We start from the raw sequence: 21,637 nt of genomic DNA, 5'->3' as shown, positions 1-21,637 counted from the left end.
AGTATGATATCTTTTGTCTTATTATCGATCCCTTTTTTAATAATTCCTAACATCCTGTTTGCTTTACTAACTGCCGCTGCACACTGCGTGGATGTCTTCAGAGAACTATCCACTATAACTCCAAGATCCCTTTCCTGATCTGTCGTAGCTAACTTTGACCCCATCATGTAGTACGTGTAATTTGGGTTATTTTTTCCAACATGCATTACCTTACACTTACCCACATTAAATTTCATTTGCCATTTTGCTGCCCAATCACTCAGTTTGCTGAGATCTTTTTGTAGTTCTTCACAATCTGTTTTGGTTTTGACTGTCCTGAACAACTTGGTGTCATCTGCAAACTTTGCCACCTCACTGCTTACCTCATTTTCTAGATCATTGATGAACAAGTTGAACAGGATCGGTCCCGGGACTGACCCCTGGGGAACACCACTAGTTACCCTCCTCCATTGTGAAAATTTACCATTTATTCCAACCCTTTGTTTTCTGTCTTTTAACCAATTCCCGATCCATGAAAGGATCTTTCCTCCTATCCCATGACCACCTAATTTACATAAAAGCCTTTGGTGTGGGACCGTGTCAAAGGCTTTCTGGAAATCGTCCTTCCCATGATGCCTCACATGAAATGCTTTAATGCAACAGTGCAATGATAAATACATGTTTAACATGGGTCACAGGGTGCTCCCCTGTGGTATAGAGTGTCACAGGGAGCATGGACATAGACAAGAGGGAGTGACTGGGAATGGACAGGTAGATACATAGATAGCTAGAGGGAGTGTATGGGGGATATATAGGTAGATAGACGGATAGACAGGCAAACACAAACAAGAGAGGGTGTATTGGGATGGATGGATGAATGGCCATACAAGAGGGAGCATATGGGGAGGGAGGGATGGATGAATGGTCATACATACAAGAGGGGATGGCTGGGGATGGCTAGCTGGATGGATGGATAGACAGATACGAGAGGGGATGGATGGGGATGGATGAATGGCTAGCTAGCTAAATTGTTTGCAGTATTGTAGCTAGTGGTGACTGGTGAGGGTGGTTCCAGTGGGGTCACTGGCCTCATGCATCTGCTCCACCCCCTCCTCACCCCTTACTCTGCCCCACCTTTCACTTTTTCCTCCAGGACCAGCACAGTGCTGATGATCAGTGCGCGGTGGGGGGGGCGGATGCTGGGACATGCATGTGACGCCCTCCCCCCATGCTGTCTCATGCATCAGCCCTAATTGTAACCCTGTTCATCTCATGCTATTAGAGAGAGGAGATGGCGAAGTAACATCTTTTATTACACCGTCTGTTGGTGAAAAAAGGAAATCTGCAGAACACCTTAAAAAGATGAGCTGGGAGATTAAATTAATAACTTTGTTAGACACTACAGATCAGGGCCTTAATCAAGACACTAGATTTATGGCTTATTACACTTGTGCTTCAGCCCACTGGGGTAGCTGAGGTTTGGGGCTTCCAGCCCATGACATGGAGCCTTGCTGCAGGCCAGATCAAATCAAGCAGGGGGCCAGATCTAGGCAACACTCTGTTCAATGCTCAGTTCCATCTTGTATTTCACTGTGACAGGCTGAGTATCGTTCCCACACCTGAAGAGCTCAGAGTGACTAAAAAAACTTGTCTCTCTCACCAACAAAAGTTTGCTGAATAGTCCCCAGCTGAGATCAGAGCTATGTGGTACCAGACCCCACACAGCCCCTGACCAAGATCAGGGCCCCATGTTCCTGGGCTCTGCTTGGACCCCAACCAAGCTCAGGTCCCCATTGTGTCAGGTGCTACCCAGACCTTGACTGACATCAGGGCCCTGTTGTGCTGAGTGCTGCCCAGACTCCAACTGAGATCAGGGCCCCATTATGCTGGGTGCTGCCCAGACCCTGGCTGAGATCAGGGCACTGTCACGCCATGCACTACCCAGACCCCAACTGAAATCAGGGCCCCATTGTCCCGGATGCTGCCCAGACCCCAAATGAGATCAGGGCCCTGTTGTGCCAAGCGCTACCCAAACCCTGTCTGAGATCGGGGCCCTGTTGTGCCAGGCGCTGCCCAGATCCCAAATGAGATCAGGGCCCTGTCATACCAAGCACTACCCAAACCCTGTCTGAGATCGGGGTCCCATTGTGCCAGGCGCTGCACAGACCCCAAATGAGATCAGGATCCCATTGCTCTGGGTGCTGACTGGACCCCAACCAAGATCAGGGCCACCATTGTGCAGGGTGTTTCCCAAATTCTGACCGAGATCAGGGCCCTGTCATGCCAGGTACTGCCTAGAACCCAGCTGAGATCAGTGCGCCAGGGCACTGGGCACTGCCAAGACCCTGATCAAAATCAGGGCTCTGGTGCTGGGCTTTGCACAGACCATGAATGAGCAGGTGCTTGCAGAAGACGTGACATCTCCCTCCCAAACAACTTGCACTCCATTGTGAAGCGAAAACATGAGCCAGGGACTTGGCAAATGGGATGGGAGAGAGGAGGACAAGCATGGCAACAACTCAGAACAGCCTCAGGTGTGGAGCCAGGTCCAGGCCCCTCCCTCCCATTAGGTGTCTGCTTCCTGTAAAGCCCTCCCCCAGGTGTTTAGCACCCTGCTCCTCTCAGGGATCCTCCTTTCCCCTGCTGGGTGTGTGTGGCGGGCGGGGGGTGGGGGGCGGGGAGGAGCGGTATTGACAGAGACACATTGCTACTTACTTGGGAGCTTCTGCTCTGGTTGTTCCCAGAGGTTGCGGCTTTCAAAATCCTATTTCTCCGCTTTTGCCAGTATCCACCCACCTATCCATCTGTCTGTTCACCACACCCCTGCATCTATCTATCTATCTATTCACCACACCCTCAGCTGCACGCCCATCTATCTATCCACCACACCCCCATCTGAACCCCATCTATCTATCTATTCATCACACCCCCATCTATCTATCTATCTACCACACCCCCATCTGCACCCCATCTATCTATTCACCACACCCCCCCATCTGTACCCCCATCTATCTAGCTACCTATCTATTCACCACACCCTCGACTGCACCCCCATCTATCTATCTATCTATCCACCACACCCCCATCTGCACCCCCATCTATCTATCACACCCCCCATCTGCACCCTCATCTATCTATCTATCTATCTATCTATCTATCTATTCACCACACCCCCCATCTGCACCCCATCTATCTATCTATCTATCTATCTATCTATCTATTCACCACACCCCCATCTGTACCCCCATCTATCTATCTATCTATCTATTCACCACACCCCCCATCTGCACCCCATCTATCTATCTATCTATCTATCTATCTATCTATTCACCACACCCCCATCTGCACCCCCATCTATCTATCTATCTATCCATTCACCACATCCCCATCTGCACCCCCATCTATCTATCTATCCATTCACCACACCTTCATCTGCACCCCCATCTATCTATCACATCCCCCATCTGCACCCTCATCTATCTATCTATCTATTCACCACACCCCCCATCTGCACCCCCATCTATCTATCTATCTATCTATCTATCTATCTATCTGTTCACCACACCCCCCATCTGCACCCCCATCTATCTATCTATCTATCTATCTATCTATCTATCTATCTGTTCACCACACCCCCTATCTGCACCCCCATCTATCTATCTATCTATCTATCTATCTATCTATCTACCTATTCACCACACCCCCATCTGCACCCCCATCTATCTATCTATCTATCACACCCCCCATCTGCACCCTCATCTATCTATCTATCTATCTATCTATCTATTCACCACACCCCCCATCTGCACCCCCATCTATCTATCTATCTATCTATTCACCACACCCCCATCTGCACCCCCATCTATCTATCTATCTATCTATCTATCTATCTATCTATTCACCACACCCCCCATCTGCACCCTCATCTATCTATCTATCTATCTATCTATCTATCTATTCACCACACCCCCCATCTGCACCCCCATCTATCTATCTATCTATCTACCACACCCCCATCTGCACCCCGATCTATCTATGTATCTATCACACCCCCCATCTGCACCCCCCATCTATCTATCTATCTGTCTATCTATTCACCACACCCCCCATCTGCACCCCATCTATCTATCTATCTATCTATCTATCTATCTATCTATTCACCACACCCCCCATCTGCACCCCCATCTATCTATCTATCTATCCATTCACCACACCCCCATCTGCACCCCATCTATCTATCTATCTATCTATCTATCTATCCATTCACCGCACCCTCATCTGCACCCCCATCTATCTATCACACCCCCCATCTGCACCCTCATCTATCTATCTATCTATCTATCTATCTATCTATTCGCCACACCCACCATCTGCACCCCCATCTATCTATCTATCTATCTATCTATTCACCACACCCTCCATCTGCACCCCCATCTATCTATCTATCTATCTACCTATTCACCACACCCCCCATCTGCACTCCCATCCATCTACCACACCCGCATCTGCACCCCCATCTATGTATGTATCTATCCACCACACACCCCCATCTGCATCCCCCATCTGTCTATCTATCACACCCCTCATCTGCACCCTCATCTATCTATCTATCTATTCACCACACCGCCCTTCTGCACCCTCATCTATCTATCTATCTATCTATTCACCACACCCCCATCTGCACCCCCATCTATCTACCTATCTATCTATCTATCTATCTATTCACTACACCCCCATCTGCACCCCCATCTATCTACCTATCTATCTATCTACCTATCTAGCTATCTAGCTATCCATTCACCACACCCCCATCTGCACCCCCATCTATCTATCTATCTATCTATCTATCTATCTATTTATCTATCACACCCCGCATCTGCACCCTCATCTATCTATCTATCTATCTATCTATCTGTTCACCATACACATGCACTGACTGTCTGTACATATCCAGGGGAAGTTGTAGAGTAGTGGAGGGGTGTAGCACTTTTGCCATGTAGTGGTCTGATTGCATGCAAGGTTGCTGATCATACAAAACTGAAGACCCTTGGCCCACTCATTCCCAAGCCCCCACGAGGACCACTGTCCCATCCCTTCTCTGAACCCTTACCCCTCACCAGCCCAGTCCATTCCCCCTCTTTCCATCACTCACTCTCCCCCATCAGCACTCACTTTCACCAGGCTGAGGCAGGAGGTTGGCATGTGTGTGGCACAGAGGAGGGGGCAGGGGCTCCAGCTGGTTGTGCAGGCTCTGGATTGGGGATGGGGGTAAGGATTTTGGGGTGCAGCAAGGAGCTCAGAGGTAGGGCAGGGGTTGGGGTGCAGGAGGGGGTGTGGGCTCCAGGTGGGGGCTCAGGGCTGGGACAGAAGGTCAGGGTGTGGGCTCAGAAAGGGAATCAGAGTATGGGAGCATTTGAGGGTATAGGCTACAATGGAATGGCACTTACCTGACTGGAACATAAGCCAGGGCAGGACATCCCGCCTTAGCCCTGCTGTGTCATCCACTGGACTTTTAATGGCCCAGTCAGTAGAGCCACCAAGTCCCTTTTTGACTAGGCATTCCAGTTTAGGGTCAGATGCTTGGCAATCCATGTGTGTCTAAGTGGGAGTTGCTGTGTGGAGGATGGAGTGTGTGTGCAGTGCTGTGTAAGTGTGTAGTTGTGAGTGTGTAGGAAGGTGTACTGGGAAGAGGTGGTGTATCTCTCTGACCATGTGGGTGAGAAGGGTGTAGCACTGTGGAGATGGAGGGAATGTGAGGGATGTAGTTGGTTCCAATCATGTGGATGGGAAGAGAGTAGCTCTACGGAAGTATGTGGGAGGGTGTAGCTCTGTGAAGGAAAGAATGGAGGACTGTAGCTCTCTGGCCATGGGGTGGGAAGGATGTAGCCCTAAGGGTATGTGTGGAAGAGTATAGCTAAGTGGAAGAAGGGAAGGTTGTTGCTCTCTGGCCATGGAGTAGGAATGGTAGCACTGTGGGGAGAATGTAGCTCTGTGGTTGGGGGTAAGGGAGGGCTGTTTCTCTCTAACCGTAGGGTGGGAGGGTGTAGCTCTGGGAGGAAGGGAAGAGAGGGGTGTTGCTCTCTGGCCTGGGGTTGGGAAAGTGTTGGGAAAGTGGCTGTGTGGGGGAAAGTGTAGCTCTGTGTGTGTGTGTGTGTGTGTGTGTGTGTGTGTGCATGCAGTTCTATGGCTGTGAATGGGCGGTGTAGGTCTGTGGAAATTAAGGAATGGTTGCTTGTCTGTGTTCGCAAGGTGGGAGTTGTAGCACTGTGGGTAGGTGTGGGTGTGTTCAGTTCTATGGGCGTGTAAGTGAGGTGTAGCTCAGTGAAGGGCTGGCTGTTGTTCACTGGCCATGGGGTGATTTGTACTGTAGCTCAAACAGGTGTGACCTGAGCTGTGGTTCTGCTCCTCAAAGGTGCTGGCCTGGTTTGAGGAAGGCGAGGAAACAGTTACTGCATTCGTGGAGCCATTCGTCATTCTCCTGATCCTCATTGCCAATGCTATTGTAGGAGTGTGGCAGGTAAACCACGGACCAGGGACCACCCCCTTGATGTGCTAATCAGGGTCAGGCCAAGTTAGTAGCTGGATGGGAGACTTCTGCAATGGCCCAGCAGATAGGGCAGGAGTCTTAGAAAGGCTCACTGATGCCAATGTCTCATCCCAAAGTGGGGCTGTGTCTTTACACCAGCCTATGGGCGCCTGTATAAACAGGCCCCTGCATCCCACCCAGAGGTGGCTGCATCTCAGTGCTGTGTGAGGAGTCTTGGTACCCTGGGGAGGTGTAGGCAGGGGTGTGTGACTGTTTGTGCTGCCCTGGCAGGAAAGGAATGCTGAAAACGCCATTGAGGCTCTAAAGGAGTATGAACCTGAGATGGGCAAGGTGTACCGCACAGATAGGAAGTCTGTGCAGAGAATCAAGGCCCGGGACATGGTCCCTGGAGACATTGCTGAGATAGCTGGTGAGTGTCTGGCCTAGCGTGCGGGAGCAGGGAGTGGGGCCCAGACCTTTTTTACATGGCATTCAAAGTGTTTGGGGGGGGCACCCTCAGGGCATCTCTTAAACACCCTGTGTGCTGAGGTTAACAAGACCAGATGGCTCGTCAATCTTGCTGTTGCCATGCTTATCCACAATGTTCTGAGAGGGTCACCAACACTGGGAAGGTGTCAGGATTGGGGAGGTGGCTGGCTCAGCAGGTCCCCCAGCAGCTCTTGGCCTTGTTTACTGCCTGGCCCTGGCCTGCCCTGACCCTGGCTCAGTCGGTGGATGCAGCCTCCTTCTGCCTGTGCTGGGGAGGGGGGTGTTTGGGAACAGACAGTCCCTGGCCCCAGCTGAAAGTGGAGCCCTGTGGAATCCCCTTTGCACTGCACTTGTTCAGTGACAGGTGTTCCCTGGCCTGGGCTGCAGCCAACGTGTCTATCATGCTGCCCCCGCCACCCGCCCAGCCTCAGGGGAGAGACCCTGTGTCCCCTCCACCAGCCCCATCGCTGCCCTTCTCCTCATCCCGGGGAGTGACCTTGTACCCCCTTCCCAGTGCCCCCCAGCAACTCTGGCCAGCCAGCAGGGAGCTCTGACCTTGCCATCTCCTTGACAGCCCCCTGGACAAAGGCGGGGGGTGGGGTGCGGCACCAGGCACTCCTTCTATGGGCACTGCCAAGAGGCCAGGGCAGCAGGAATGTGATGAGCCAGGGTTGCGAGGACATGGTCTGCAGCACAGAGAGGGCACTAGGCAGAGGGCGAGAGAGACACTGAGCAGAGCGGTGGCTAGGGTTACACTGCTGGGGGGCCTGAACCCCAGCTGGAACAGAGGGGCTGGTGCCCTGCCTGGGGGCAGACAGGGAGAAACAACTCAACATTTCCTGTCATTGTCTCTCCTCCTCTGCTCCCCAAGCTAGCTGACTCCTTCCCTCCATGCATTCTCCTGGGGCTGCATGGGGCTGTGTGCCTGCTGCTGCTCTGATACCCAACTCTGGCCTTGGGGCTGCCAGAGCTCAGCGCCTTGCATCCTGGGGATGAACTGAGGGAACAGCATGGTGGGGGTGGGGAAAGATAAGGCCAGAGTCACACAGCTTGCTTACCCCAGGGCTGTGCCTGCCTTCAGCACCCCTTGCAGCCCTGCTGAGGCCAGGTGGGTAGAGGGTCTGCCCTCCAAATGTCGCTGGTGGGGGCACCTCTGCCCCGTGGCCATCCATCACAGCATGTCCTGTACCTCTCCCTGCAGTGGGTGACAAGGTGCCAGCTGACATCCGCATCATATCCATCAAATCCACCACCCTGCGTGTGGACCAGTCTATCCTGACAGGTACAGGGGTCGGGGGAGGGGAGAACCTGTCTCAGGCGCTGGGGTGGGGGGAAAAAAGTGGACTGAGAATTGAGGGTGGCAAAACTGGGCTGTGGGAGGAGGCAGAAGTACACAGCAGGCATGAGAAATTCAAGCTTGTGATTGCAAGTATGTAGCCCTGGGGTGTAAGTGTATCCTCCGTACTGTGCTGTGGGGGTGCCTGTACAGTGTATATGTGTGTGTGTGTCACTGTCTTCAGGACTTTGCCTTGCTATGTCTATGGGTGAGTCACAGGGCCTCTGTGGAATGGAAGGGGGCGTCCTGTTCTACGCCCTGAGCACCCATGTGTCTGGGCCTCCTTGGGTCTGTGGGTGCCCATCTGTCCATGTGGTGGGGATGCCTGGATGTCTTTCTGGCAGTGCTCCTGGTGCCTTCATCTCTCTCTGCTCCTCCTGCTAGGTGAGTCTGTCTCTGTTATCAAGCACACGGAGCCTGTGCCAGACCCTCGTGCAGTGAACCAGGACAAGAAAAACATGCTCTTCTCAGTGAGTGTCACGTGAGAGCTTGAAGGCTGCCCCTCCTCCCTCCCAGCCAGTGCACTGTCCCCCAAGTCGCCCCCTATCATGGACTCCCAGGCTCTGTGTTCTCTCTTGGCTCTGTATGGTCCCTGTGGGGAACCCCCTTCAGTGCAACAGCCCATCTCTTGGGTCCCACTCTCTCTGGGGTTAAGTTCTGGACTCCAGTGCCTCCTGGATCCTCCTGTCTCTCACTGTGGGCACCTTCAGGTAATCCCTTTGCTCTGGCCCCTGGGACCTCTACCCCAGAGGGAGCAAGGCTGCCTATCTCCAGCCTGCAGTGACTTAGGGGAACAAAGGAGGGTTATTGAAAGTCTGACCCCAGCGCAAGCACCTCTCAGGGCCCTCAGGCCTGGCCAGTCTTAGCAAAGCACAGCTGGGTCTATCCCCATCCTGATGGACTCTGTCTGCCCTTTGTCCCCAATCCAGAAGCCCCCTCCTTCCAGCCAAGGCCCTGTATCACCTTGCCCTTTGGCCCTTCCTCCATCTTTTGTCTTCCCTCTCAGATAAACAGATCACCTGGCCCCTCTCTGCTGCCCTTTGTTCCCCTCTGACTGGAAGCCACTGATCATGTCACTGGGGTCTTTCTCCTGCAGCTGGGCTGAGTCTTGTGGGCACCAGGTCACTGGGTCTCCCATCTCTAGGCCATTGTCCGAGATCCTGACTGCAAGAGCAACCCCACTGCCACCCCTTGTTTACACATGCAGTACACAGGTACATGGAGGCACACACAGTATTCATGCAAAACACTAAGAAAAGTACTAAGAAACTCTCCGGTTTCCTCTCAGCAAGCCTCGCTTCAGGTCAGAGCTGGGCAGGATTCCAGCTGGTGACGGGGGAAGTTCAAGAGCCCTTTCCAGGCGAGAGCACTGGCTTTGACATTTGATTTCACGCAGCATGGTTCACTTCTTTGTCAGAACCCGGGGGGTCAGATGCCATTTCAGCAACTCGGCATTGGGCCCTTTCCTCTGGTGCAGCCACAGCAGGGTGAGGGGTCACTGTAGACAGGAAAGTGCCACTCAAAGTGATGTCTGTGGCTTTTTCAGGCCCACTCCAGAGCCAGTCATTCTTCTCTATAGCTGAACAGCTCTGCTTCCACAACAGCAGTTTCGTGTTCCAGGACATGGTGCAGGGTCTCTGCCAGTACATCTGCACCATACCCAGTCCTGCATGAGGCATCTGTGAACACCATGAAGGCTTGTCACAGTCTGGGGCTGGTGTTATTCAACATTTTTATGAATGACCTGGATGAGGGACTGAATTGCACCCTCAGCAGGTTTGCGGATGACACAAAACTAGGGGGAGAGGTAGATATGCTGGAGGGTAGAGAGGAAAATCCAGAGTGACCTGGATAAATTGGAGGACTGAGCCAAAAGAAATCTGATGAGGTTCAACAAGGAAAAGTGTAGAGTCCTGCACCTGGGGGTGGAAGAATCCCAAGCATTGTTGTAGTCTGGGGATCTACTGGCTCAGCAGCAGTACGATGGAAAGGGACCTAGGGGTTATGGTGGATGAAAGGCTGGATATGAGTAAACACTGTGGCCTTGTAGCCAAGAAGGCGAACGGCATATTAGGGTGCATTGGCAGGAGCATTTCAAGTAGATCTAGAGAAGTGGTTATTCCCCTCCATTTGGCACTGGTGAGGCCACATCTGTAATATTGTGTCCAGTTTTGGGCCCCCCAGTATAAAGGATGTAGATGTGCTGGAGCAGGATGTGATGGAGTTGGGGGAGTGCATGTGTGAGTCAGGCTGGATGTCTGAGGCAAGCAGAGCAGCTCCCAGTGGCTAAGGATGACCCTGGGGCTACAACTGGCAGCTAACACCTCTGCCCTGAACAAAGAGGAGGGAGGAGCCGAGCTGGGTTTTGAATTGGGGGGCGGCAGTTAGAGGCTAGGGGAAGAGAGAGCTGGAAGGCAGCCAGCCTGAGGAGGGGGAAAGCTACACCCCAGAGGGGCACCCCTCGGGGTCTCCTCCCCAGGACGGGTTGGAAGGACTGTCTCTGACTGCTGTACTGTCGCTTCTGTGAGAAACTGGGTCTCTGTTGCCTAATAAACCTCCTGTTGTACCTGCTGAGTGAGAGTCACTCCTGCCAGCGGACGGGGTGCAGTGCAGGGGGACCCCTGAACCCCATCACACTGGTGCCACAAGTGGGATGCACTGCACCCACGGATGAGCTCCCAGCAGTGGCTGACTGAGCGCAAGAGAAGGAAGGAGCCTCTCAAGAGCCAGAGGTGGAACAGAGCAATTCCTGCAGCAGCTGCTGGTGAGTGGATACCCTGGGAGACAGCGGGGAGATGGATTATACCCAACTCCTAAAGGCAGAGCTACTGGGGCTGTGCAGATAGAGGGGCCTGACCGTGGGGAAGGCGACCAAGGCCCAGCTGATTGCCCAGCTGGAAGAGAATGACCAATCCGGGGGGGCAGAGCCTGTCCCGGCAGAAAGTGGCTGGTCAGCCTTGGGAAGTGTTTCGGATTCTCTGACAGGAGCGGGGGCTCGATGCCGTCAGACACACACGGTGCCCGCCAGGTCGCGGTCAGCTAGCGGTAGTCCATCGCGGGCAGAGTCCCCCGCCGCAGAGCTGTGACGGCTGGAGCTCGAGGTGAGATTAAAGGAACTGGAAGCCCAGGAACGGCAGAGGGAACATGAGCGCCAGGAACGGGAAAGAGAGCGTGAGCACGAGTGCCAGCTACAAGAGAGACAACGGGAGGAGAGAGAGCGAAAGCGGGAGGAGAGAGAGCGAGAGGGGGAGCATGAGAGGGCCATGGCAAAGGCGAGATGCCAAGAGGTCCCAGCTGCGGTAAGCGGGGAGAGGGCCAGATGGCTCGGGGTGGCCATTTATTTGGAGACGCACGTGCTGGCCCAGTGTCAGGACCCAGGGGACATGGACGAGTTCCTTACCACCTTTGAGCGAGCCTGTGAGTTGCATGAGGTTCCCCCAGCTGCGTGGCTCCGGCACCTCACCCCCTTGCTGGGCCAGAAGGCCTCAGTGGTGCTCAGCCAGCTGGAGGGGCTGCAGCCTGGGGACTATGAACAGTTCAAACAGGCCTTGCTGCATAAGTTCAGGCTGACTCCGGAGATGTACAAGAAGAAGTTCCAGGAGGCGCAGAAGAGGCCAGAGGAAACCCATGTAGATACAACTGCCCGCCTGAGGCAATACTACCGGAAGTGGGAGTTTGGAATGGGAGTCCAGTCCGTAGAGGACCTGATCGAGCTGGCAGTCCTGGAGCGATTCTACGAGATGTGCTCACCTGACCTGAGGGTATGGCTCGTGGACTGGAGGCCAGGGGATTCACACAATGCAGGGAAACTGGCAGATGACTTCACAAACAGCCGGGCCAGGTTTGAAAGTGAGCCCCACAAAGAGAGGGAGTGCCGGAGGGAGAGGGAGTCACGGAGAGACAGAGAATCTCAGAGAGACCGGTTCCTGACCGTACGACAGAGGGGACCACCTCTTGGGCGAGCCCAGGAAAGAGAGGCCAGCCACCCACCCCCCAGAGAGCCAAGCAGAGCCTGGACAGAGCAGCCAGCCCGAGGGACACAACAAGACCCAGGCTGTTATCGCTGTGGACGACAGGGGCATAGAGCAGCCCAGTGCCCCAAGCTCCCAGACAGGTTGAGCAGGCCGGGGGGTCATGGAGTCAACTGGGTGGAGTCCCGGAAGCCAGAGGGGCTGGCGGCCAAGGCGGGTGGTGCTGACAGTGGGTACTCAGATTGGGCCGAGTCCGCCCCACAGACCAGCTCCTCAGGGGGATCAAATGCTCAGATGTCAGTTTACAGAGTGGGGGCGGCACTACCTCTGTGGAGCAAGCGTGTCAAACACCTCGAGGTAGACGGGAAAAAGGTCACAGGGATCTGGGACACAGGCGCTGACGTGACGCTGGCTCAACCCGGGGTGGTAGCACCGGGCCGCATGATACCCAATTCCCACCTGACGATAACAGGAATTGAGGGGACCCCTTTCAAGGTGCCCATGGCGAGGGTGCACCTGAAATGGGGGGACAAGGAAGGCCACAAGGAGGTGGGTGTGTACAGCCATTTGCTGGCGGATGTACTGATGGGGGCTGACCTGGAGAACTGGCCAGGTGAACGCCCTCGTGCCCTGGTCCTGACCCGTAGCCAAAGAAAACGAGGGGTGCGTTCTCCAGATTCAGGGGTACAGGCCCAGCCAAAGCCACAGGAGCCACAGGGGCCAACCCTGAGAGAAAGGGGGCCCCCAAAAACCAGATCTCACAGGCAAGGGTTGCTGGAGCCAGGCAGGGATGGAGAAGTAGCATCCGCCCCTGCCCCAGCCGAAGAATTCCAGGCAGAGCAGCAGAGAGACCCCTCCTTGCAGAAGCTGAGGGAACTGGCCAGTCTCAGCCCAGCTCCACAGCGGGGGGGAGGGCTGCAGGGAGAGATTCCTGTGGGAAAAGGGATTCCTGTACCGGGAATGGGCTCCCAGACGCAAAGCAGAGCCATGGAAAGTACAGAGGCAACTAGTGGTTCCCCAAAAGTACCGGCGCAGGTTGCTGCACCTAGCCCATGATATCCCGCTCGTAGGACACCAGGGGATCCACCGCACCAGGAGAAGATTGTTACAGAACTTTTTTTGGCCTGGGATCTTTGCAGCTGTCCATCTATATTGCCTGTCCTGCGATCCCTGCCAGAGGTTGGGGAAGACCCGGGACAAGGGGAAAGCTGCCCTGAGGCCACTGCCCACCATAGAGGAGCCTTTCCAGAAAGTGGCTATGGACATAGTGGGACTCTTCAGCAAGGCAACGCGTTCGGGGAAGAAATATATTTTGGTGGTGGTAGATTTTGCCATGCGATACCCAGAAGCAGTGGCCTTGACCTCTGTCGACGCTGACACCGTGGCGGATGCACTGCTGTCCATTTTCAGAAGAGTGGGGTTCCCCAAGGAGGTCCTCACAGATCAGGGGTCCAACTTCATGTCAGCCCTGCTGCAAAGCTTGTGGGACAAGTGTGGGGTCCAGCACACCTGGGCCACAGTCTACCACCCGCAGACCAATGGGCTGGTGGAGAGGTTCAATGGGACTCTGAAGCAGATGCTGAGAACCTTCATGAATCAATACCCCCATGACTGGGACAAGTACTTACCCCACCTGCTGTATGCATACAGGGAGGTGCCCCAGGAATCCACGGGGTTCTCCCCGTTTGAGCTGCTGTACAGAAGGAGGGTACGGGGACCCTTGGACTTGCTCAGGGAAGAGTGGGAGGGGACGGCCTCTCCTGAAGGGGAGTCAGTGGTACAGTAGGTACTGACCTTCCGGGAAAAACTCACCGAGCTCATGGGCCTGGCCAGGGAGAACCTCTCCATGGCCCAAAGGAAGCAAAAGGTCTGGTATGACCGTAATGCCAGGGCCCGAGCCTATGCCACCGGGGACCAAGTGATGGTCCTTGTACCTGTGCGGCGGAACAAGCTGCAAGCGGCCTGGGATGGGCCCTTCAAGGTCATCAAACAGCTAAATGACGTGAACTATGTGGTGGAACTGTCAAACCGGGCCCACAGCCACCAGGTATATCATGTGAACATGATGAAACTTTACTGGGACAGATAGAACTTGGTGCTGGCCGTGTGCAGACACTGGGAGGGGCAGGGGGATGATCCCTTGGTGGATTTACTCACAAGGACTGGAGCCGGCTCCTTGCTGGAGTCTATTCCCCTCTCAGACCAGCTGAGCCCTGCCCAGCAGACGGAGATCAAGGAGGTGCTGCATTCGCACCAACAGCTGTTCTCGGACAGACCCGGACGCACTGACCTAGCTGTCCACCGAATAGAGACAGGCACCCACGCCCCTATCAAGTGTGTGCCATTCAGAGCCACAGGGAGGACGGCTCAGGACATAGAGCGGGAGGTTGAAGACATGCTGGCTGTGGGGGTGATCCAACCCTCCTCCAGCCCCTGGGCCTCTCCTGTGGTGTTAGTCCCTAAAAAGATGGGTCTGTTCGGTTTTGTGTGGACTATCGCAAGCTTAACGCCATCACTGTATCGGACGCCTACCCCATGCCCAGGCCTGATGACCTTTTAGACAAACTGCGGGGAGCCCATTACCTCACCACCATAGACCTCACCAAGGGGTACTGGCAAGTGCCATTAGACGAAGATGCCCGGCTCAAGTCGGCTTTCATCACCCCTGTGGGGCTCTACGAGTTCCTGGTCCTGCCCTTTGGCCTCAAGGGGGCACCCGCTACCTTCCAGCATCTGGTGGACCAGGTCAAGCAGGTGCTGGACCGACTCCAGAAGGCTGGTCTGACTATCAAGGCAGGGAAGTGCAAGGTGGGAATGGCTGAGGTGACCTACCTGGGCCACAAGGTGGGCAGCGGCTGCTTAAAGCCTGAGCCAGCTAAAGTGGAGGCTGTCAGAGATTGGCCAACACCCCAGACTAAGAAGCAGGTCCAGGCCTTCATTGGGATGATGGGTTACTACCGGAGGTTTGTGCCCCACTTTAGTTCCATCGCAGCCCCCTTCACAGAGCTGTGTAAAAAGGGAAGGCCTGACAAGGTGGTCTGGACCGAGCAGTGCCAAGAGGCCCTCTGCGTGCTGAAGGAGGCTCTGGTCAGGGCCCCAGTGCTGGCAAATCCAGACTTCAACAAACCCTTCTTGGCGTTCACTGATGCCTCAGATGTGGGGCTGGGGGCTGTGCCAATGCAGGTGAATGACAAAGGGGAGAAACACCCCACTGTGTACCTGAGTAAGAAGCTGCTGCCCCGGGAGCAGAACTACGCAGCCATAGAGAAGGAATGTCTGGCCATGGTGTGGGCACTGGGGAAGCTGCAGCCATGCCTGTTTGGACGGCGTTTCACCGTGTACACAGATCACTCACTCCTGACCTGGCTGCATCACATGAAAGGGGCCAACGCCAAGCTCCTGCGGTGGAGTCTGCTCCTGCAGGACTACGACATGGAAGTGGTCCACGTCAAGGGGAACAACAACACCATAGCCGATGCCCTATCACGCAGGGAGGGCCCCGAACTTCCCCAGGTCACTGGCTAAGTGACCCTGCTCAGTTCGGTCTGGAAGGGGGGAGAGATGTGATGGAGTGGGGGGAGTGCATGTGTGAGTCAGGCTGGATGTCTGAGGCAAGCAGAGCAGCTCCCAGTGGCTAAGGATGACCCTGGGGCTACAACTGGCAGCTAACACCTCTGCCCTGAACAAAGAGGAGGGAGGAGCCGAGCTGGGTTTTGAATTGGGGGGCGGCAGTTAGAGGCTAGGGGAAGAGAGAGCTGGAAGGCAGCCAGCCTGAGGAGGGGGAAAGCTACACCCCAGAGGGGCACCCCTCGGGGTCTTCTCCCCAGGACGGGTTGGAAGGACTGCCTCTGACTGCTGTACTGTCGCTTCTGTGAGAAACTGGGTCTCTGTTGCCTAATAAACCTCCTGTTGTACCTGCTGAGTGAGAGTCACTCCTGCCAGCGGACGGGGTGCAGTGCAGGGGGACCCCGAACCCCATCAGATAGGTTCAGTGGATGGCAACAAAAATGATTAAGGGGCTGGAGCACAAGACCTATGAGGATAGGCTAGCAGATTTGGGCTTGTTTAGTTTAGAGAAGAGAAGAGTGAGGGGTGATTTAATAGCAGCTTTCAACTTACTGAAGGGGAGCCCTAAAGAGGAGGGTGAGAAACTGTTCTCAGTGGTGTCAGATGGCAGAACAAGGATAATGGTCTGAAGTTGAAGATGGAGAGGTGTGGGTCAGATATTAGGAGAAACTGCTTCACCAGGAGGGTGGTGAAGCACTGAAATCCTTTGCCTAGAGATGAGGTGAAATCTCCGTCCCTTGAGGTTTTTAAATCCCAGCTTAAAGGGTCCTGGCTGGAATGGCTTAGTGGGGGTTGATCCTGCTTGAAGCAGGGGCTGGACTAGATGACCTCCTGAGGTCCCTTCCAGCCCTACGATTCTGTGAGTTTAACAGCACCAGCGCCTGGATTAGAGTGCAGAGAGCCCCCTGACACTGCCTGGTCCCAAACACCATCTCCATGGCCCATCTGATGTCCCTCTGTGGTAGGAGTTGCTAGGGAGTTAGAGTGGGACACAAACCTCTGGCAGTGCCTCGCCATCCCAGTAAAGGCCTGCATCTGTTTCTTAGCCTGGGGAGCAGGTCGTTCTCTGATTGCTGCCCCCATCTTGGCTGTCTCTGGCCTTGGGGGCCCAGGTATAACACTACTGCCATCACCATCTTGCACTTACCAGTCTCTGTAATCCATCCTCCATCCTGGAGGTAACTCAGCCCCATTTTCAGCTGGGACACATGGTCCTATCCAGTTGGGCTGAAGACACAATCATCCAAGTAGTAACTGGTCCTCCCAGCGCTGGGAGGTGGCAGGTGTCCCCTTGAAATTGACAGCTAGGACCACGAACTCACAGATTCCTATAGGACTGATGAAAACTGATTTCAGCCTGCTTTCTGGGTCCAAAGGCACCTGCCAGTAGTCCTGGTGGGATCCATGGTAGTGTGGTAAAGCACCCCCATGCTCGGCTTGTATAGGGTGTCATCAGGCCTAGGCATGGAGCTGATGGCACTGAGCTTATAATAGGCCACACAGAGTCTGACTGATCGGTCTTTCCTGAGGACCAGCACCATGGGATAGGCCCAGAGGCTGGAGTATGACTGGCTCAGTCTCAAAACCAGCATGTCTCTGAGCTCACCCTCCAGGGCCTGGGCTGTGTCCCAGTGACCTGAATGGGGTACACATGATGGCGGGCTGGCTCCTGTCTCCATCCCATGGACAGCGAGGTTGGTGAGCATAGGTCAATTGGAGAACAGCTGCTGGTGAGAATTCAGCCCCATTCTGATCTCTGCCTACTGGCAGGGCCCAGGACAAGAACCCCTCTGCCTCAGGCCCTGCCTACACTCCACCCCTTTCCCCCAAGCCCCTGACCTTGGCAAGTCACTTCTCCACAGAGGATGTTCCACCTTATCTGCTGGGTAGACTGCTGGTACCAGGGGGAGGGGTCCACAGGCATTGCACAGGCCCACCTCCCATCAATGAGTCCACATGTATCTGCTCCTGCACCCCCATCTCAGTTGTATGCTTACTACAGGACCTTAACGGGCGGGGAGGTCTGACTATCCCGTCAGCTTGAGGCATGCATTAGGCACTTCTGGGTCCATCACTTAGGCACTTCTCCCTGCAGGGCACCAACGTGGCAGCTGGCAAGGCTGTGGGCATTGTCATTGCCACAGGAGTGAGCACTGAGATCGGGAAGATCCGGGATGAGATGGCAGCCACAGAGCAGGAAAAGACGCCGCTGCAGCAGAAGCTGGACGAGTTCGGGGAGCAACTCTCCAAGGTCATCTCACTCATCTGCGTGGCTGTCTGGCTCATCAACATTGGCCACTTCAATGACCCCATCCACGGTGGCTCCTGGATCCGTGGTGCCATCTACTACTTCAAGATTGCTGTGGCCTTGGCTGTGGCTGCCATTCCTGAAGGTCAGTCTGTGTGGCCTTGGGGTCAGTGCTATGTCTGTCCTCTGCAGTCATTCCAGGGGCCATGTCTGGGCTGCAGCACAGTCCTTCTTGTCCATCTGGTCCATCTGACCAGAGTGCTTGGGGTGGCAGAGCACCCTGTGCTCAGTTGCTCCCAGCAGTCCTAGCTGCAGCCCTCTGGAGGTGAACAGATTGACCCCCAAGTGCCATCCCTGCTTCTTCCTGGTGCAGAACATGCTGGCTGTTAACCTCAGCTGTCCCTTTCCCAGGCCTCCCTGCTGTCATCACCACCTGTCTGGCCCTGGGCACACGCCGCATGGCCAAGAAGAATGCCATTGTGCGGAGCCTGCCATCTGTGGAGACTCTGGGATGCACCTCAGTCATCTGCTCTGACAAGACTGGCACCCTCACCACGAACCAGATGTCTGTGTGCAAGGTAAGGGGGTGGCTTCTCCCTAGACAGACCAACCCTATGCCTCCACCTGCAGCCACTAGGGCACCCGCCCTGAACTGTTCTCTGTCTCTTGGCAGATGTTCGTTGTTGAGAAGGTGGAAGGCGACGTCTGCTCCCTGAACGAGTTCAGCATCACTGGCTCCACCTATGCCCCTGAGGGAGAAGTGTGAGTGACCCTGATACCCCCCCGATATACCACATTCCCTGTCAGTCCAATTTAGCATCTCCCCGATCCCCTGATACCCCAACCCCCAAAAGCACTGATACCCCATGTTCCCTGTCACCCCCAACAACCATCCCTGATCCTCTGATAGCCTGACCCCTCCAAAGTACTGACATCCCACCTCCCCTGTCACTCCTGTCCAGCATCTCCCAGACCACATGATGTCCCCAACCCACCCCAAACAACTGACATCCCACATACCCCCTGTTTCTCCACAGTTGCGTCCCCCCAACCTCCCAAATCACTGACATACCATGTTCCTTGTCACTCCTGACCACCATCCCCAATCCCCTGATACCCCAACCTCCCCCCAAAACCACTGACGGACCACATCCTCTGTCACTCCAACCCAGCATGTCCCCAATTCCCTGATTCCCTCAAAGCTCTGACATCCTACATCCCCTGTCACAGCAGCCCAGCAACCCCACAATCCTGACACCCATGATCCCCAAAAGCACTGAAATCCCCCCTCTCTGTCACTCCAGTCCAGCATCTCCCAGACCTCTCTCTCCCACCCCAAAGCACTGATATCCCACATCCTGTCTCTCCAACCCAGCATTTCCCCAGTGCCCTGATACCCCAGACCCCAAAGCACTGTCATCCCACGTCCCCTGTCACTCCAGCCCTGCATTACCTGATCCCCTGACCACCCAAAGCGCTGACATCCTACAATACAGGAGGTTTCTCTGGGCGCATCTGATAAGGCCAAATCAGGGCAAATTGCTTAAAACAGGGCTACTGACAGTCCCAGACTAAGGGCAAGAAACCAGTCACACAGCAGTTCTGTTGCCACTCTAGCCACATAAGAAGTCACACCAGCAATTCCCTCAGACACTCCAGCTTCCCCTGTGCCACAACCAGCCAATTCCTTACACAGTTGAGAGGTTATGAAAACCAATCTCACCAAATCCACACAGGTTCTTCCAGTCCCAAAGGACGAGCCACATCCCCAGTTCTGTGTATACTTTAAATCTTACCCAAAGAGCTCACTGTGCCAATACTTTAGAATCTAAAATCTAAAGGTTTATTAATAAAAAGAAATAATAGGGTGAGAGTAAAAATTGTTAAAGCAATCAAATTACATACATCAGTCACAAAGTTCTGGATGCAGGCTTGCAGCAGATGGACTAGCTGCTATCTTAAAAGTCTCTGGAGTATATCTTCTTTGTTAGGATGTGTCAGTGATCCTTTTGGGCTCAGTTCATAGCAGAGATGTTCCTGATGTGATGAGCTGGAGTGAAGATTAAAGGCACAATGACTATACCCTTGCCCATGTGGAGAGAAATCCATTGTTTTCCCTGTGAGGGAGTATGTCTGAAATAGAGCCTGTACATGGGCAGGTCACCTGTCCATGTCCTTTTTTTGGCATTCTGCCATTGGCAGCCTCCCAGGATACATGTCCACAGTCACATTTCTCAGACATGTATCAGAGTCAAGTGCTGCTTTACCTGGGTAGGAATCCTTTTACAGTAGGTTGCCATGCCTCCTATTGTGGTCCCCAAAAGACTACAATTTCAACTACAAACAAAGAGCCAATACTTATAACTCCACATATACAAATGATACACACATATAGGCAATATAAACAGGTTTAGTGAGTTATCAGCTTTCCTTAGACACTTTACTTGGCAAATTTGGCACAAGATTTAGTGCAAACCTAAGACAATGGTTACAATAATGTTTTTCATACTCATTTTAAAATCTAATAACATCACATCCTGTCACTCTGGCCCTGCATCTCCCGACACCTAGATCCCCTGATGCCCCAAAGCACTGACAACGCACAGACCCTGTCACTCCAGTCCAGCATGTCCCTGATATCCCATGTAATATTGGAGGTTGTTCCATGAACTGCTGAGAAGGCCAAATGAGGGCAAATTGCTTAAACCAAGGCTACTGACAGCCCAAGACTGGGGATCCTCCACTATTAGGCACCAAACTAGCCATATAGAGCATCTGTGCTGCCACACTGATCAACAAGAAGGGACACAGGCAATTCCTTCATACACTCCAGCTTCCCTTGTGCCACAACCAGTCACCTCCTTACACAAATGAGAGGTTATGAAACCCAATCTCACCAAATCTCTGCGCTGGTTAGACCTCAGCTGGAATATTGTGTCCAGTTCTGGGCACCCCAATTCAAGAAAGATGTGGAGCAATTAGAGAAGGTCTAGAGAAGAGCAACTAGAATGATAGAAGGTCTGGAGAACATGACTTATGAAGAAAGGCTGAAAGAATTGGGCTTGTTTAGCTTGGAAAAAAGAAGATTGAGGGGGGACATGATAGCGATTTTCAGATAACTTAAAGGTTGTCATAAGGAGGAGGGAGAAAACTTGTTCTTCTTGGCCTCTGAGGAGAGAACAAGAGGCAATGGACTTAAGCTGCAGCAAGGGAAGTTTAGGTTGGACATTAGGAAAAGGTTCCTAACTGTCAGGGTGGTCAAGTACTGGAATAAGTTGCCAAGGCAGGTTGTGGAATCTCCCTTGCTGGAGATATTTAAGAACAGTTTAGATAGATGTCTATCAGGGATGGTGTAGATAGTGGTCGGTCCTGCCGTCGGGGCAGGGGACTGGACTCGATGGCCTCTCAAGGCCCCTTCCAGTCCTAGTGTTCTATGATTCTATGATTCTATGAAATACAAACTGGTTCTTCCAGTCACAAAAGACCAGCCATATCCCCAGGTCAATGTATATCTCAGATCA

General features: G+C 53.8%; 1 protein-coding gene across 2 annotated transcripts in view; it reads left to right on the top strand.

The window, feature by feature from the left end:
* ATP2A1 (ATPase sarcoplasmic/endoplasmic reticulum Ca2+ transporting 1) overlaps positions 1-21,637 on the top strand; it is a 53,901-nt gene that overhangs the window by 9,357 nt on the left and 22,907 nt on the right. For both annotated transcript variants that reach the window (XM_074998382.1, XM_074998381.1), the window contains exons 4-10: positions 6,392-6,496; positions 6,797-6,935; positions 8,196-8,276; positions 8,715-8,800; positions 17,964-18,261; positions 18,528-18,694; positions 18,790-18,878. In XM_074998382.1, coding sequence (XP_074854483.1) covers positions 6,392-6,496; positions 6,797-6,935; positions 8,196-8,276; positions 8,715-8,800; positions 17,964-18,261; positions 18,528-18,694; positions 18,790-18,878 — 965 coding nt within the window. The remainder of the gene's footprint in view (positions 1-6,391; positions 6,497-6,796; positions 6,936-8,195; positions 8,277-8,714; positions 8,801-17,963; positions 18,262-18,527; positions 18,695-18,789; positions 18,879-21,637) is intronic.

Source organism: Carettochelys insculpta, chromosome 6 (genome assembly GCF_033958435.1).
Source record: "Carettochelys insculpta isolate YL-2023 chromosome 6, ASM3395843v1, whole genome shotgun sequence".
NCBI classification, from domain to species: Eukaryota; Metazoa; Chordata; order Testudines; family Carettochelyidae; genus Carettochelys; species Carettochelys insculpta.
Note: the sequence above shows the minus strand (reverse complement) of the source record. Positions and strands in the feature narration are given on the sequence as shown.